The sequence below is a fragment of the Filicampus tigris genome, chromosome 17, assembly GCF_054856515.1.
Source record: "Filicampus tigris isolate MCC_2025a chromosome 17, RoL_Ftig_1.0, whole genome shotgun sequence".
Lineage (NCBI taxonomy): Eukaryota > Metazoa > Chordata > Actinopteri > Syngnathiformes > Syngnathidae > Filicampus > Filicampus tigris.
In genome coordinates, this window is record NC_141233.1 from 2,471,318 (window position 1) to 2,490,778 (window position 19,461).

The 19,461-nt window shown below is 40.7% G+C and overlaps 1 protein-coding gene across 1 annotated transcript; it reads right to left on the reverse strand.

The window, feature by feature from the left end:
- On the reverse strand, nt 1-18,953 carry cfap58 (cilia and flagella associated protein 58). Its single transcript, XM_086012658.1, has 18 exons — nt 18,874-18,953; nt 18,328-18,609; nt 18,015-18,163; nt 17,758-17,908; nt 17,436-17,630; nt 15,415-15,552; nt 14,849-15,008; nt 9,576-9,658; nt 9,282-9,473; nt 8,361-8,522; nt 8,110-8,256; nt 6,752-6,892; nt 5,818-6,041; nt 4,210-4,318; nt 2,681-2,785; nt 1,694-1,813; nt 1,440-1,564; nt 1-446 (listed from the first exon to the last, which is right to left on the reverse strand). The coding sequence occupies exons 2-18, from the start codon at nt 18,580-18,582 to the stop codon at nt 344-346; spliced, it is 2,559 nt and encodes an 852-aa protein (XP_085868784.1). The 5' UTR covers nt 18,583-18,609; nt 18,874-18,953; the 3' UTR covers nt 1-343.
- Nucleotides 18,954-19,461: the final 508 nt, after the last annotated feature.

Genomic DNA, 19,461 nt, shown 5'->3' on the forward strand with positions numbered 1-19,461 from the left:
TCAAAAAACACAAATCTTTGCACATAATGACACACATCCTCAGAATGTTTTACAGATTTGTCCTTGAAAACACATCACAAATGTGAAATTATTCATACTAAGACCTGTACAAAAAATAGCATAATTACGTGTAAAAAAACCATTCTTATAATAATGCATTGAGATTTCCCTTCCACTGTATCTATGGTATATTTGTCAACCATAATAGGGATACATAAGTTATCCATGTATTTTCACACATTCAAGGGTTTGAAGGCGCCATGTCCAGTTCCTGAGGCACATTTGATTAGTGATATTCACCTACATTAAATGATCACACTGTAATTTGAAAAATGTTCATTTGTCATCTGAAAAGTTCATCAAACTTGAAGCCTCCGCCAGCATAATGTGGCTTGTTCATGAGCTGAGGCAGTACCAACTGTTCCCCCTTGGTTTTAGACTTGTCACTGAGATGAGACAGAGCAAATACATGAATTACATTGCATGTAACGTCAGGTGTCCATGTAGAAAAAGATCATTTGAAGAATTACATAATTGTCAACTCTTTTCCAGCAGGTTCTGTAAAGGTGCTCTCTTATCTCCTTCTCAGGAAATCAAGGGAGGCTTGACGAGTGTCCAAAGAATACAAACCAAACACAAAAACGACCATTTGCTTGGTTTGTCAAGCTATAGAGGTCTGGGCATTTGAACCAGAGGATTGAAGTTAGTTGAGAGGAAATCAGAATCATGAAAGATCCACTGCTATCAAAATTCAGTTCTTTCTACTGCTTTGCGCATAACATAGGTCAAAATGAGTCTTTTCCCTCCTCAACCTTCATGGTCATGCCATGGCTCCTCGCGGCCACACAGCGAGTCCTCTGAGGCGGGCTGACTGATATGTGCCTATGTGTGGCTGTGTCGCTTAAAACTCGGAAATGTATTTTTTGTGTGTGTGAAAGATTACTCTTAGGAAGCCATCTTCCACAAAATGCGCCAGAACCAGTAATACTGGTAAAGCATTATAAAGGCATGTGTTACCCTAATATATATATATATATTTTTTTTTTACAGTAACCACTATTCTAACACATTACGTTCCTCATTTACGTAATCTGGTTGTCAATTTTATGTAAAGCAGGCATCTGTTGAATTGTAATGAAGTAACTTTTAATCTAAATTAGTTTAAAATCGAGTAATCAGTAACTTAACAAACTTACTTTTAAAGTCAAGATAGTAAAGTAACTAAGTTACAAGGTAATCAGTAAAGTAACTAAGTAATTATTTTACACATAAAAACGTGTTTTTTGATGGCATGGAACCTTGAATATTGCGAAAACAACCCGTGTTAATCTGTCAAGTAATTTTGACTAAATTAAATACCTGGACAAAGGGCATACTGGGCTTTTCCAACCCAAATTCCATTCAATTAAATGTACCTCAAGCCAATTAATTGATCTTACCTTTGTAGCTTTTTCTGACTGAAATACTTCTTCTTGAGTTCTGCCATCTCATTGATCAACTTTTGATTCTCGTTTTTATACTCATTCATCTTTGAGTCTAGCACTCTCACCTCTGCAGTCAGTGCCTGTGAAATCGAAGCACTGATTTATAAAAAACTGCTACCATGTTTTATCTGAAACCACAAATTGTGGTATATGATACATGTGGTTAGTGATTACAGGCGAGTCTTATTACAAGAAAAACGCTTGGATACCATTAGCTTTTTGGTCCTTTCCCGCAATGTCCATTGGCAATGCTGAAGCTGCTCAAGTGCCTCTGCGCCTGGCTGCCGAGCCAAAAATTGCTGCAGCTCTACATACAGTTTCTCCTTTTCCTATTTAGACAAAGGGGAGGAGAAACATTTAAAGTTGAATAAAACAGTTGCGAAAAACACTCATACACGTAACTGGAATAATAGAAAAAGTGGTTGAATGCCTCTATGATCAGGGTGCATCATCTCTGAATGAGTTTTATTAAAGTAGAAGTCAACCCAAACATATTTTTTGAAAGAATATGTTCTATGCAGGCACACTAGTTGAAACAAGGAATTCTGATTAATATTGTGTTTGTGGAATATGAGTTAAGCAGCAAAATCCACCTGTTTTTAGCCATCTTAGGGGTCGGCCATTTTGTTACTTCTGTCGACTGAAAATGTCATCACACTTGCTCAGGCCTCAGATAACGAGCAATCATGACTCAGATTCAGAAAACAGGTGAGCTGTGATTGGTCGTAACCTGAGCAACTGGGATGTCATTCTCAGTCGGCAGAAGTGATAAATGGCCGAGCCCTGAGATAGCTTAAACAGGTGGATTTTGCTGTATTCCATAAACACAATATTATTGAGAATGCCCCGTTTCAACTCGTGGGCCTGCATAGAACATATTCTGCAAAAAAATATGTTTGGGTTAACTTCTCTTTAAGGCGTTCAGTTCAGTAGCACCTTTGAAGTCATTTTATCTCTACCCAAATGATTACCCGATTGCACGTGGAGTTAGACCAATAATATATACATAATAATAATATTTGGCATATTTGTAACAGTAAAGGAAAATGTGTACATTTTAGAGATGCCCTAACATATGCAATAATCCAGACTGATTTTGGAAAGACAGGCATGAGGATAAACTGGTTTAGGGTCCATGCTGGGCACAAATCATCCAACAATTCAACAATTTTAGGGAAACACAACAAGAATGTCACCTGTAATAAGAATTCAAGTTCTTCAAAGTCTTCAGTCTTGTTGATGAGTCTTCTCTGTAAAGTGTGAACCTTCTGGATCAGTTCATACTTGCAGGGATCACTGCCCTGTCATTGACAATCATTTAAAATGTGTTAATGGTTTTGGGATCAAGTGATAATGTTGACAAGCAGTATATTTTCTAACACTTTTTCTACTTATCTAATACAGAAGAATCTCTGAAATTCTAAACAATTTGGAAGTCTGCCAACATTTTTGAGGAAAATGTATGTCTAAAGTCACAAAAAAAATGAATTTGCCATCATGGCATCAGCCGCATCATCATATCACCACACCTGAGAGCTCAGCATACATCACAAGAACTGCTTTCAGTGAGCATCAATGGAATAAGTATGTCTGTGTTTTCAGGTGTGTCACCGTATTATTGCAATCCAATGCCAATATCTCGAGTTTGTTATTATTTTGACCTTTTAACATCATTCGACTCTGTGTTCTCCTGCATTTCCTGTTTGAAGTGGGTAGCCAAATGACCAGGGAAAACATCTTATAGCCAGAGGTGGGCATTCCATCCCTGGGACGGACGAGAACTCTTTTAAAAAGGACGGACTGAGGATGAAGGTAGGTTTTCGTCCGTCCCTCTAATCTGCCCTAACCGGGTCAAGTACCGGCTGTCGTGTTGTGTTGGGTTCTTTTAAAAAGCAAGACTGCCTGCTAAGCCTGCACAACACCGGAGTGCTCTTTTTCAGGTGCGTTTCCCCTCTGCAGTATCGTTCTCATAAGCATAGTCTGCCCTCTAGTGGATGCCCGTTTCACTGACGAGGAAAAGAAAACCCCCCAGAAAGCTATGAGTCGGAAGTGGAAGACGAAATAACACAATAAAAAGTGAAAATGTGCAATAAAACCCAATAGTATTATGTTATTACGCACTTAAACTTAAATATTCTCGTGATGTCCCGTGGCTTTCTCCGGTCCTCCTTCTCGTCCTTCTCCTCCTCCTCATCATCATCACATCACGACAGTGGTTTCTGGTAGCTAAAGCTATCTTAGTGATACACAACAATTAAACAATTCAATCCACTCACGCTACTCCCAGTCGGTAAGTGGATGAGCATAGGAAAGCCAGCTCATAAGCTTGAAATAATGTTGGCACGGGCACTTATTTATTTTTTTGGGGGGGGGCACTGTAAGGTTGGAAGTGCTTTAAAAGTACGAGGACGGACGGTGTAGGAGGACGATCATTTTTATGAATAAGGACGGAGGGACGAGGACGGAAGTCTACCCAGGTCGCGGGCGGAGGAACGAACCGGCAAAAAAAGGCTCAAGTGCCCAGCTCTACTTATAGCAAGATAATTAACTTCTTTGCTGCCAGACTTAGCCAGCAAAAACGTACCTCCCTATCCGAGACCAGTCACGACACACAACATGCTGAAGATGGAAGTCGATTGCTGTCATTTTGTTTTTATGAACCCAACGTCAACAATTTGGGTTTATGAATGTAATGTTTTCAGCATATGATTAGCCTTAAACTCACCTCCAGTCGCCTCCATCTGTGAATATTTATGGGGTTTAACTGTTCCTCAAGGACACCGTTCCTCGTCCTTTCTCTAGCCAGCTCCCTTTGCAGGGCAAACAGCTCTCGTCTACAACACACCAAAGGTAAACTTTATTAGTCAAAAATGACAATGGGAATTGGTCTGAGTACTGTGGAATAAAATGACTTGCTGCTTAATGCCTGAAATAATAATAATAATAATAATAATAATAATAATAATAATAATAATAATAATAATAATAATAATAATAATAATAATAATAACAAAAAAAATAATAATAATAATAATAATAATAGTCACACCACATGATGTTTTTTCCAGGGCTCGAAATAACTTTTTTTTTTCTTTTGGGAGCAGTTTTGCAAATCAATGACTTGATTTGAGAAGCAACTTTCTGTACTTTGTAATTTTGAGGACCAATTTTTTTTGAAGGTTAATCCTAAGTACCTGAAACAAGGATTTTATTAAACACAAAAAAAATGCATCAATATAGCAATGAACAATTTTTACTTCTTATATAATAAACTGGTTTTATTTCTTAAATTCACATTGTATATAGCAGCAAACTGTATTTTCTTGTCTAGAAACATTTTCACTGGGATGAATTCAAACACAAATATATATTTCTGCTTAAACTTAATATTTCTGAATGGGTTGTATGGTATTTTAGCAAAATTAAACTGATTACAAAATACACAAAAAAAAACATACAATGTACTGTAATGTGAATTTGAGAACATGTATTGTGCAGATTTCAAAAGTTTTTTTCCTATTATTATTATACGTTATCATACGTATGTTATATTAGGCCACTCCTCCTGGCTGACGTACACCATAACAGTTTTATGGTTTCGAGTTCTGTTCAGCGAGTATGATTTTCACTCCAGAGTGCACTTATTAATTTGCCTATTTCGTAGTTCAAAGTTGGATACGTGCCGCTTTAACACGGTTCAAGCAAGACTTCTGGGAAAAGTATACTCGATCACCCAAGCACTTAATTCCGGTGTTAAATGGTTACCTGTCAATCTTAGGTCATGTCATCTTCCAAACCGCTTATCCTATATAGGGTCGCGGGGAGTTGCTGGAGCCTATCCCAGCCGTCAATGGGCGAAGGCAGACTACACCCCGAACTGGTCGCCAGCCAGTCGCAGGGCACACATAGACACTGTCACTGAGCGGGAATCGATCCCACGCTGCCCGCACACAACTCAGGCGTGTGTACCACTACACTATCAGCGGACTCAATCTTAGGTCATCAAAGCAATTCGCCTTACTTCTGTTTTTTCCCGTCATTCTTTAATGATTCTGGCTTAAGAGTGACTTCGCAACATGTTTAGCCGCACGGGCTAGCCAGCTAAAGGGTGTTGCTAGCTAGCTTGTGGCGCGTGACGTGAGTGCGACCAGATCATCCCAACGGTTCAGTTCTCGGAAACCTGAAGTCTGTGATTCTCAGTTGTGCTATTCAATGAGTTTTGATGAGGCGCAAAATGCATATTTTGACTCACAAAGTGCAACGCTAGTAGAGTTGCTAAGACATTCAGTATTGGTCTTTCATAGATACTCTAAACTATTATTTACTTTCTTACTTAAGATCATCTGTGTTGGGTACAGCCTTGTCCAAGATATTCTTTTCACGCCTGATCCTCTTAATTTCTAACTTGAGGAGGCGGATGTCTTCCATCCTCTGGTTGTGGTGAAAGTCCCTCTTGCATATGATTGATTGCTGGATCTTGACCTTCTCATACAACAGAGTTCGTTCTTCATTGCGTCGTAGCAGCTGTTTACCCAGGTTGTCCCGTTCCCTGATCACCTTGAAATTTCACCAACAAAGTTTAGTACAAGTTGAGTTGTCTTCATGTATTGTAACTTGTTTTCAATGGATTGTGGTATTATAGGCAACAAACACCAATTAATAAACAGATCTATATGGCATTGTATAATGTACAGACCCTACTATAGATCCATGTTTACCGGTAATTCATTTCTAGTAACTGTCATGTCTGCAGCAAGCTGTGGCATAAGATGCCCCCCACAAGATTTTACAAGTGGTTTTATAAAATCAAAGCTGTAAGCTTTTGTATTGAATTACCTTCCAAATGTGTTATACATCTTGTGTTCATATTATGTTGGTCTTCAAGTTATTTATATTTTCAAAGAAAATGAATAATTTCCTTTAGTGGGGAATCTTACTCTGCACTACCCTATAATTTTCAAGGGGCAGCACCCTTGGAAAACATCATGCCTCTGTTTTTGCAACACCAAACGGTGCTTTTGAAAACACATTTTTTCAGTGATGGATATTTTCTATGGTTCTAAGAAGCAAAATATTTTGTAATATCTTTTGTAAAAAGTAAAGAAAATTGGGCATGTAGATGACATCAGTAAAGTATGTATTCATTTAGGTCAGTCGTCAGCAACATGCGGCCCGCGGGCTAAAATTGACCTGTCGGCAATTATATTTGGACTGCCAGATGATGTTGATGATAAAAAAACTATGAGAATTAGGGATGTATTCCTTACTTGATCCAGTTGTTTTTTCAGTTGCATGAGTTCAATTTCTTTGTCAGTAATAATTTTCTGAAGTCTTTCTTGTTCTGTTTTCTGCTGCTCAACACGTCGGATTTCTTCCTCCAGTTGCTGAGTTATCAACTTCAGCTGTCCCTGGAATTTCATACAGCGGGAGCACAGCATGAACAATATAATAATAATAATAATAATGATCATTTTATATATATATATATCACTTCTGTCGATTGAAAATGACATCACAGATGCCCTGAGGGCTCAAATAAGGACCAATCATGGCTCAGTTTCAGAAAACAGGTGAGCTGTGATTGGTCGTTACCTGAGCCCTGAGCAACTGTGATGTCATTTTCAGTCGACAGACGTGACAAAATGGCCGCCCTCAGTGATGGCTAAAAACAGCTGGATTAACTCTTATTCCACAAACGCAATAATTATCAGAATTAGGGATGTGCGCGACTAGTCATTTAACTGTTTAACCGTCTACGATTTATTAAACGTTTAGTAATTTACTAGACGGTTAAATGTTGCATAAAGAATCACGCATCTTGCTCCTCACGCCTCTGCCTCTGTCAACAAGCTGAAGACCAAGAGAGAGAATTGCTCCCCCCCCCGCCATCCTGCCCCACCTCGCCCTCACACACACATAGTAGGGGGCGGGGACACTAAGTTTGAGGAAGAAAAGTAAATTCTGAAGATGTCGAAGCTACCACGAAAAACAACGGCACCATTTGGGAGTATTTTGATGCAGCAGATGACAACAAGGTCGTCTGTAGGCTTTGTAAGCATAAACTCGCTTCCAACCACTCTCCCGAAGCGACGAGAAACCACATCCAAAGTAAATCTCGATGTGAATCTGCAGGTCGATGGCGGCGGGGCCAGTCAGACGAGCATGAGAGCGTTTGTTCCAGCCAGGCGCTGCGATGCTCACCGCACAGCAAAGATTACTCAACTAATTTGTAAAATGACGCGATATGCTGCCGCTTTCTTTTGTTGAGGGCAGACGGTTCGAAAAATTAATGCTGTATATCGAGTTTGAGTACGTGGTGCCAAGTCGCAAAACAATAACGCCCCAACTCGAGAGTAGCCATAACCAAATGAAAGAGGAGATACGACGAGCGTTTACTACGAGTTAACTATGAAAAATGCGATTAACTACGATTAAATATTTTAATCGATATATATATATATCTAGATAGATAGATAGATAGATAGATAGATAGATAGATAGATAGATATATAAATGCTCCTGTGGGGTGGCTAAAATGACCTCCCCAAATTATTGTCATCATTGTTGGCAGGGAATAGGGAAACTCAGAACAACAAGCAACGAAGAGCAAGTTGAGCTGCGGTACCTTGAGATTATCATTATCTCGCACTAAGCGCTTGTGGTGCTGCTGTTCTTTGTGAATGGTCATCTCCTTTGCTTCTATTTCATCCTTCAACTGAGTATGCTGGGTGTTCATTGCCCGCATCTTTATCTTCAACTTTGCAATGCCGTCCTAGGTGGGGTAGAGCCATTATATATATTAAACAACAACAGAAATAACAAGAATGAAAGTAAGAGTGATTCAAGCAAATGGAACAATGTAAACTACTTTCATACCTGAGCATCAACAAGATTTTTGCTGTAGTGGTTCCTTTCAGATATCACAGAATCCAATAGCTCCTCTTTCCTTTCAAGCTTGCACTCTTCCTCTGCAACTCTCTTTTTCCAGTTATGGATTGCCATCTCGCTTGTTTCAAGTTCATTTACTTTTTGTTGCACCTTTTCCAGGAGAAAAAATATCCGAATTATTTCACAGTAAACATAATATCTTACAATATTAAAACAGAAACATGTTGTTGAAAACAGTGTGTGATCTTGACCAAAGAATTACTGACCCTGCATATACAGTAACAATACATTATGAGCTTTGAACCTATCTAAATTGGTTACATCGGTCGAGCGCCTCCCTAGCCCCGAATGGAGTGGACAAGTTAAAGTCCTGACTTAAGTGCAAATGAGTTTTTGTTGACTGTATGATTGAGTCAAAACAATTCTGTGAAGGTAAATGGGCCCAAATTCTTTCACAGCAATGCAAAACACTCATGATTTTATATCAGTCATTGCCGCTGGCACAATCAATTTGGTTCATGGGGGAATAACTTTTTATATATATATATATATATATATATATATATATATATATATATATATATATATATATATATATAGATAGATAGATAGATAGATAGATAGATAGATAGATAGATAGATAGATAGATAGATAGATAGATAGATAGATAGATAGATAGATAGATAGTGTAATAATCTGTAACATTTAAGTGTTACATAAAATCTCAAATTAGAAATTAGAGTAATTATTTGTTCAGGGAACTGAATGCGAAAACGTACAACAAAGTACATTTTGGGTAAAATGGCTATTTTCAAAAGTAAATTCATTCATTTTCCACCACTTATCCTGTTGAGGGTCACCGGTAAGATGGAGCCTCTTTCATTCAACAATTGTTATACATGACCTGCCTTTTGTAAAAGGTTGTTGTTGTCGTTGACATAGCGGTCACGTTCCTTTTCCAGCTCCTGGATGACCTTCCGCAGCTTCGATATATCCACGCAATGGCCAGTAATCTCTTGTTGTAGTACTCTTTTGTCGGTCTCAAGTTCCATCACAAGACACTGCTGTACCTCCACTGCCTCTGTAGCTTTCGCCACAGTCTTTTGATCGGGGTCACCGAAACATGTAAAAGGGTATGATTAACTGTAAACAAGGTTGAAAAGACTGTGAAGCAAGAATTTTACAATAAAAAAGTACAATACCTTAGTCAAGAGATCTCGTTCCCTGGTTAGGTCAGAAATTGCTTTCTTGTCAGCTTCAACTTGCTTTTTTGCAGCTTCAAACTCTGCAGATGGAGCAGATGGACAAGTTTTGTTCCATCCATCGTTGGTTCATTTGCTCACAAACACCAAAGCCAAGATGCTCAAACTGCGGGCCACAACATTTTTTGCAGCCCACAACATGTACTAAAGTCCGTCCGTGGGCCGGACCGGTCGGACCCTCCTGCCTGGCCGGATGCCCATTTTGCACAATGTTTATGAATATGGCTGGGGGGTCGCGGCGAGATAGATAGATAGATAGATAGATAGATAGATAGATAGATAGATAGATAGATAGATAGATAGATAGATAGATAGATAGATAGATAGATAGATAGATAGATATTTAATGTTCAAACAGATAAACTTTGTTTATAGCAAATAATCAACAACTTAGAATTCACGTTCCAAAAAAAACTGTGACACGGTCATGATTACCACTGTTATGTCACCTTTCCTTTAAACAACATCCAATAAACGTCTGGTAACTGAGGACACTATTTTTTAAAGCTTTGTATGTGGAAAGCAGGAATTTCCCATTCCTGTTTGATGTACAGCTTCAGCTGTTCAACAGTCCGATGTTTTCGTTGATATATTTTACGCTATGCATCACACATATTCAATGGAAGGCAGGTCTGGTACCCGCAGTCATTTACCACGAAGCTGTGCTGATGTCTTTGGCCCAACGGACACGACATCCACAATTTTCAAAAACAATTAGTGATGTGGACTAGTCAGACCATAGAACACTTTTCCATTTTTCACCAGTCCTTCTTGGATGAGCTCGGACCCGGAGAAGACGGCGGCGTTTCTGGTTGTTGTTGATAAATATATTTTGCTTTGCATTGTAGAGTTTTAAGTTGCACTTACGGATGTAGTGATGAACTGTATTTACTGACATTGGTTGTATGAAGTGTTCCTGAGCCCATGAGGTAATATTCTTTACACATTGATTTTGATTTTTGATGCAGTGCCACCTGAGGGATCGAAGGTCATCCATGGTGTATCCATCCATTATCTGCCACTTATCCGGAATTGGATCGTGGAGGAAGCAGCTTTAGCAGAGAAGCCCAGACTTCTTTCTCCCCTTCTTCCAGCTCTTCTTCCAGCATCCCAAGGTGTTCCCAGGCCAGCCGGGACACATACCTCAAAAGGGAGGCGTCCAGGAGGCATCCTAACCAGATGTCCGAGCCACCTGATCAGGCTCCTCTTAATGTAGAGGAGCAGCAGCTCGACTCTGAGTCCCTCCTGGATGAGCGAGCCTCCCACCTTATCTTCACAGGAGAGGCTGGACATCCTGCGGCAGAAACTCATTTTGGGCGCTTGTATCCGGGATCTTATTCTTTCGGTCACAAACCACAGCTCCTGATCATAGGTGAAGGTAGGACCACAGTTTGACCGGAAATTTGAGAGATTTGCACAAAGCTTCTTCTTCACCATGATAGACCAATACAGAGTCCGCATCACAGCAGACGCGGCAGTAGTAATCCGCCTGTCGATCTCCCACTCCATCCTGCCCTAACTCATGAACAAGACACCAAGATACTTGAACTCCTCGACTTGGGGTAGGATCATCCCCTCATCCTGACCCAGAGAGGGCATCCCACCCATTTCCAATTGAGCCCGATGGTCTCAGATATGAAGATGATGACTTTCATCCTAACCGCTTCATACTGCGAACCACTCCATTGAGAGTTTGAGATTGTGGCTTGGAGAAGTCATCAGTACCACATCATCTGCAAAAAGCAGAATATACAGATGCCACCGAACAGGATCCCCTCAATACCTTGGCTGTGCATATACTGTCCGTACAGGTTATGAACATAATCAGTGACAAAGGGCAGTCTTGGCGGAGTACAACCCTCACTGGAAACAAATCTGACTTACTGCTGGCAATGTGAACCAAACTCTGACATGACAGGTGATCTTTGTTTCCATGTCGACTTTTTGTCATGCCACTTTTTGTTATTGTTCTTTATTGTTATTGTATTGTTTAATACAGCCTGTAAACATGCTTTACTTGGGGCGGCATGGTTTAAGGGTGGAGTGGGTTCGATCCCCAGCCTTTGTGTGACCATGTCGAAGTATCCTTGAGCAAGATACTGAACCCCCAGTTGCTCCTGATGCTGCGTCATCGGTAGGTAAAATGAGGTACAGTGTGAAGCGCCTTGAGTACCGCAGATAGAAAAGCGCTATACAAGTGACAGCCCATTTACCATTACCATTTATCATTGATGGCATCCCTTATAGCCAGTGTCCAAAAGCAGGTTGGGGGATTCCCGCCACATTAGGCACCGACCACTGTATTGCAACAGTTGCGATTGGCCACCTCGATAAGAGAGGCGCCGAACATGGTCCACTCTGACTCAATGTCCCCCGCCTCTTCCAGGATGTGAGTGAAGTTGGGTGTCTGGGATGGTGGAAAGGTGGGAGTTCCTCCCAGTCACGCCCTTCTAGGTCTCCCTGTCGTGAGCAATGAAGTCACCCAGAAAAACAATGGAGTATTATCTAGCACTCCTTCCAAGGACTCCAAAAAGGGTGGGTACACTGATCTGCTTTTTGCTGCATAGGCACAGAAAGCAGTCAGGACCCATCCCCCACTCAAAGGTGGGGATAGGCTATCCTCTTGTCCATTGTGGTGAAACCCAACGTGCAGGCGGCAAACTGGCGGGAAAAAACTCTGCCCACCTACTCTGCAACTCTCACCATGGGCAACTCCAGAGTGGAAGATTCAGGTCTGGACTTTTACTTGGCCATTCTAACACCTGGATATGTTTAGTTTTAAACCATTGCATTGCTGATTAGATGTTGTATGTTTAGAATTATATTCTGGTTGGAAAATAACCCTCCATCCAATTCTCAAGGCTATTGCAGACTCCAATAGACTTTCTTCCAAAACTGCCCCGTCTTTGGCGCCATCCATCAATTTTAACCATCTTCGCTGTCCCTGCTGAAGAAAAGCAGCTCCAGACCATAATGCTGATTGCTATGTTTGACAATGAGGGATCGTGTGTTCAGGGTGATTTTCAGTGTAATTTTTATGCCTAACATAACATATTGTATTTTGCCCTGAAAGTTAAATGTTGGTTTCATTTGACCAGAGCACCTTCTTACATGTTTGGTGTGTCTCCCAGCTGTCATATGGTAACCTTCAAATGGGACTTTTTATTGATTTCTTTGAGAAATGGCTAGAAAAGGCTACATTTGTGCAGTGTGCTACAAATAGTTGTCCTACGGACAGATTCCCCCACCTCAGCTGTGGATCTCTGCATTTCATCCAGTGTGATCATGAGCCTCTTGGCTGCATCTCTGATCAGTGTCTCCTTGTTTGGGCTGACAGTTAAAGTGGAAGTCAACCCAAATATATTTTTGTCAAGAATATGTCCCCAGCAGGCCCACTAGTTGAAACACAACATTCTGATTAATTTTGTGTTTGTGGAATATAAGTTAAGCAGCAAAATGCACTTGTTTTTAGCCATCTCTGAGGGCGGCCATTTTGTTTTCTGTCGAGTGAAAATGATATCACAGCTGCTCACAACGACCAATCACGGCTGACCTATTTTTTGAATGTGAGCCGAGATTGGTCGTTGTGAGCAGTTGTGATGTCATTTTCTGTAGACAGAAGACAAAATGGCCGCCCCCAAAGATGGCTAAAAACTAGTGGATTAACAGTTATTCCACAAACGTAATATTTATCAGAATGCCCTGTTTCAACTGGTGGGCTTACATAGAACATATTCTTGAAAAAATTATGTTTGCGTTGACTTCCACTTTAAGTCCTAGATAGACCAATCCGACATCGGCCAACTGTAACCGACGCTTACCCCCTGTGGCGTTGGGCCAACTGTCGGCATGTCGGGCTGGTAAAATACACCGCAATGACAGACAGCGACACTGACCATTAAGTAACTTATGCGCATGCGTGAGATATAATATCCCTCCATACCAACGGCGGCGGTAGTCACTATTTTCCCATTGTGAGAAAAAGACAACCGGAAAACTATTGGAAATCTATAAAAATGTAAGCAATGCATTCTGCTCCATTTTTCCCTCATGATGAACTCTCACGCGAAGCAAACCCTTCACGCTCTTGACACAGTATCGTGCAATACTTAGATTGTCAGCCTTCGCTCTTGTACTTGGAAGAAGATTAAGGCGGCTAAGGCGGATTTCACAAGGCTTTCCATCGCTTACTGTTTATATGCATTCGGCACTTCCTGTTCTTGTCCCGTGCGCTGATTCGCTAGCTAACAGACAATCAGAGTGACCAAATTTACGACGACGATTCAAACGCCCGCCAGATGGTTCCCAACGGCATCCGATGTTATGACGGTGTTCGCTACATCAGAAGGCACAATCCGACGGCCCGATGCTTATTGACGTCCAATGTCGGATTGGCGTTTAGAGGGATGGCTGGGTCTTGGTAGGTTTGCAGTGGTCTCATATTCTTTTCAGTATGACCACTTCAACAGTGCGCTGTGAGATGTTTAAACCTTGTGAAATCTTTTTATATCCTAATCCTGTGTTCCTTGGTCTTCATGATGTTATTTGTGCTTTTAACAGACCTCTGAGACTATCACATATCAGGTGCATTTATATTGAGATTGATTACACACAGGTGGACGAAAGGTATCACCATCAGTCATTTAGGTCAACCTTGAATCATTCATAAATCCCGAGGGAATTTCTGGAGTGAGTTGGCTGACAGTAAAGGGAAAGGAATGTGTCATCTTGTGATTGTGTGGTCTCATCAAATGTCATTGATTTTTTGCATATCTACTGCTTGAGTCTATTTTGTTGATTGTAGAAACTGTTCATTGCCGCAATGCAATGGGACGAAAAAACAATGACAGCGCACGTTTGTACCTTTTGTTTTTGCTTCCTTTTTTTTTTTTGCTTGTGTTGACAAATGGCAGAGCACAATTGAGCGTCATTCTACCTTGATGTAACATGTCATGTGAATGGAACAACTCTTCTTTTATGCATTCATTAGAATTGTATGTGTATAAATAAAAAGCCAGTATTATATGCTGTATTGTCATATTGGTTTTGAGATGTTATATTCTGTACTTCAGGTAGTTAACAATTAGCATAATGGACATTTTTGCTCAATACATGAGGCCAACAGGGAACACCCTCATCGTTTCACCCTCAAAGTTTCCATCAGTCTCAAAGCCTTGTGTGTGTGTTTAGACGCACAAGATAAAATCGCATACCTTTCTCTAGCCCAGTGATCCGAGCTTTTAGAATCCCTCGCTGTACTTCCACATCAGCTTTCTGTTCCTCCACTAAACGGAACTTCTTTTGGATGGCCTCTTTCAACTTTCTTTCTTTGGTTATCTCATGGCGCATCTGATTCACTGCATCTTCTTTCAACTGACAGGTGTGGAAGGAAGCAAATTTTATTGACAATTAAACATAGGCAATAGAGTAGCCAAAATTAGTTCTTCTTTCAACTGACAGGTGTGGAAGGAAGCAAATTTTATTGACAATTAAACATAGGCAATAGAGTAGCCAAAATTAGTTAACTACTGTATTGACAAAAAACATTAAAATATATCATTTTCTGTAGTCAGTGTGATATTTGTTGTTCATTTTCTTTAAAGTTCTCTCCTTTAGCAATCAGGCTAATTGTATTTGAGTCACAAATCTGCCTTTTCATTGACTTTATTTTGTTTAATTTGGTTGTTGTATGCTAGTTGACTTCATCTACTGGCATCATCTACTGTAAAGACCATAGTTATTTGTGTGATTTGTATGTATTCCATTCGTGCTACGCAACCTTAATCTCGTTTAAATTCTTCTGATTCTCCCAAAAGTGGTGTTCTCTGAGCGATACGAGTTGATCTCTGTCGCGCTGCAGCTTGTTGGTTTTATTTTGCAACAGCTCGAGATCCTTGGTGATTTTGTCAAAGCCCATCTGTTGGAAAAGAAAAGTATTCATTTAGGCTGTCATTGAAATAAATCAGGAGACATAATATTTCCAGCATATCCTGGTTCGTCCCGGGGCCTCATGCCAGTGGGACATGCCCAGAACCCCTAACCAGGGAGATGTCCACGAGGCATCCTAACCAAATACCCGTGCCACCTCATCTACGTCCTTTCATCGTGGAGGAGCAGTCGCTCCCGGATGACTGAGCTTCTCACCCTATTTCAAAGGGAGAGCCCGGACATGCTGTGGAGGAAACTAATTTCAGCCACTTGTATCAGGGATCTTTCTGGCACAAGGCACAGGTTGTGACCTTAGGTGAGGGTAGGAACGAAGATAAACCGGTTAATCGAGAAATTCACCTTTGATTAAGCTCCTTCTTCACCACAACGGACTGGTACAGAGTCAACATCATTGCAGATGCCACACTGATGTCTTGACTTTCTCTTGTGTTGCTTTTATTCAATGTTTTGTTTGTTTGTGTAAAATGTATTTTTTTTGTATATATAATAATAGTTGTTCCTATATTTTATACACGTTCGACGTAAACACAGAAACACACACACACGCACACACACAAACCTTCAACGGCTCGAACAGCAGGTCAGGCTCCTTCCCTGCCAGACAGGTGACATTGCACCTCCCTATAGATCCAGCTTCTGTAGCTGAGGATGGGAAATCCAAGGTCCCCACCCTTGGCTGCCGCCCAACTCTCTATGCACCCGAACCCTTTGACCCCCCAAACCCCCCCCCCCCCCCCCACACACACACACACACAGGTAGTGAGCCCCTTTCTGACTGAGCCTGGCCGGGCCCCGTAGGTGCAGGCCCGACCACCTGAAGCTCACTTTCAAACAGCCCCTCCAGGCCCGGCTCGAGAGGGAGGCTCCGGTGACCTGTATCCGGGCAAGGGAAAATTGAATCCATTATTTTTATTCATCATAAGGGGTCTGTGAGCCATCCTTAATCTGGTCCCTCACCAAGGACCTGTTTGTCATAGTTGACCCTGCCAGGGGCATTAAGCCCCAGACAATTTAGCTCCCATGATCATTGGGACACGCAAACACCTCCACCAAAATAATGTGATAGCTCACGGAGGGGTGTTGGTTTACTTATTTAAATCAAATTTAGCTTTTTAAAATTGCTTGCTTATTTAAATTTAATACATTTTTTTTAAATGAAGAGTAGACTATGCTCAAAGTTGGTCACATTCATGATACTGACTGATGCCTTAAAGCTGCACTCTACAGGATTTTGCCCCCAAATATCTTTACAATAGCCTTTTCATTTGACCATTTATGACTCCCACATATTATGAATTGTGGATTAACACTTTAGCTGTTCACAATGGGTATTCTTACAAGCCTCCGGAAAATAATTTTCAGACTGGAATCGGGTTCGAATTACCTCGCGCTCTTTGTGAGGATGTGACCTCATGCGCGTTCTCCTCGTCTCACTGAGTCGCGACTAGAAACTATTATTTCACTATAATGGATTGTACATCTGCTCAGAAAAGACCGCCATCAAGCACGCTCCAGACATCCACAGTTTCTCAGAAAGGGCAAGAACTCGGGAACGGATGGCGGAAGGGTACTCCGGCTGTAGGTGGAAGGCAATACACGGACCGCTCCAGCACGCCCGCGACCCTTGTGAGGATAAGCGGTATAGATAATGGTCAGATATTGTGACAGCACATTGGTCAAGAGAACTATCTATACATTTACTGAAAATAAAAATAACCCACAAATGCGCGAGGAGGACATGCCAAGTTTATACAAAGAGAAGATCTGTGGAACAGTGGATTGACTCTATGCCGCACTAGAGGGTCCACACCAGCGATAGTCGTGTTTTATCATGGAATCTGTGATAAATACCTTCACTGACTTCAGTTGCTGCGCTAATCTCAGCTGCTCATCTTTGGAGTTTTGAAAGTCCTTCTTCACAGTTTGGATCTCTCGAACCTTTGATTCCAGGTCAATGGCCATCTCGTTCACTTCTTTTTCCAGTTTTTCTTTGATCCTTTGCTCGCGGGAAATCTCATTCTGTTGTAACTGAATCTCATGTTGGAGCTGCATGTAGAGAAAAAGCAACAATTTGGCAGACAAACTGGATTTAATTCAGCGCATTCAATATTGTACACATTGCCAGAATATGGTCATAAAGCGGTAGTAAATGGCATTATTTTGGTCTACGTACCTGAGAAATATTGTTCAAGGCATCCTCCCTTTGAATCTCTGTCTTCTGCTTGCTTGCAATGGCAATGGTCAGCTGTTCTCTGAGACTCTCCACTGTTGTCAGCAGTTGATCGCGCTCATTCGTCAAGTCTTCAATCATTTTCAGTAAATCACTGAAAACGCATTTTGTTACTAAGCCACCTACCTAATTACATAATAGCCACACTAAACACAAAGTTGCATTTACAAGCATGTTTACAGATGGGTGGTTGGACTCACCTCTGATCTTGGTTTGCAGAGGCCATACTTTGTTGTTCAGCTAGCTGTGTTAGGGTGGCAACCTCCTCTTGTAAATTCTTGATAGTCTCCATATTGGCTTGCTCTTTATTGTAGGCAGCATCAACCATTTTCCAAGCTTTATCTAATTCCTGTGTAAGTGATTATGATTAAATAAACTCTCATAAATCAGTTTCATTAAACTTTAATACTCTCTCTCTCTCTTTATATATATATATATATATATATATATATATATATATATATATATATATATATATATATATATAAAATTGAGCCCCTATGTAATGTATACCATCTTAAGTGAAGTCAGTGTTGCCTCATCATCTTGAGACATCTTGCGTGAAGCTTCAAATTTGGTTGAGGCTGACGCAATCTCTGCACTGAGTTCCTTGCATTTAGTCATGAGCCTTTTCTCATTGTTGTTGGACTTAGTCAACGCATTGAGGAGTTTCTCATATTCCTCTCGGATCTTGACCATGTTTGGTTCCTCTTGGTCCTCAGTGAGCTCACTGAGCACCATCTGGAACTCCTCCAATGACTCAGCCATGTCTACTCCTGTTGGACTCTTTCCCTCCTGTAAATAACAAAACAATTTATTTATTTATTTTACCATGAGCCAACACTCAGATCTTTTTTTTTTAGCATATTCCAAAACGTAAACAGCAACATTATAATTAAATTAAAATTTAAACATGTTTTGTACTTCCATAATCAATCAAAATAGAACAAATGCATTTTAAAAGAGTATTACATAATATTCTTTAAAATGTTGCTCATATTGTAATTGTAAATAAGTACCGTGGAGTACCATTTTGTAATCAAACTCTAGAACACTTACCGCAATTTATGACCCAACTAGAGAAAATAACGTAGTGTATTTTGGAAGGCTGTTGTTGGCTACCGTTTATATTGGTTGCCAGACAACGATCAATCTCGCGAGAGAAAATTGGCTTCGCCGGGGACCAGGAAGTGAGTCTGACGTGACATTGGCTCAAATGACGTGACGTTATCCGTTACGTATCCTGTTCAGCGAAATCCTACATGTTGTAGCGTGGTTACTACTCGTATATATGCTGTACTATTATCAATTGGCATGGTAATTACAGGATGATTTGGGGACTGAGGGAGGAAAAAGAAAAATTTACCTGTCGTGAGAAAACAGCCTCCGGTGCGATTAGAACATATATGCGTAATTAGTTTGGGAGCGGAAGACTGAATTGTATTGAAGATATCTGTATCACTGTATGCGTGACGTAAGGCTGCATGCACGTTAACATCAAATGCACAATGTCATAGGTGACCGTGGATAAGAGCCATGACGTGATGAGAGATTTCGGCCTTGTTGCTTAAGTTACACTTTTTTTTTCTTCATCCAGCCATTATCTATTTTAGTGTACTATTTCTGACTTTCTTGAGAATTAGTGTC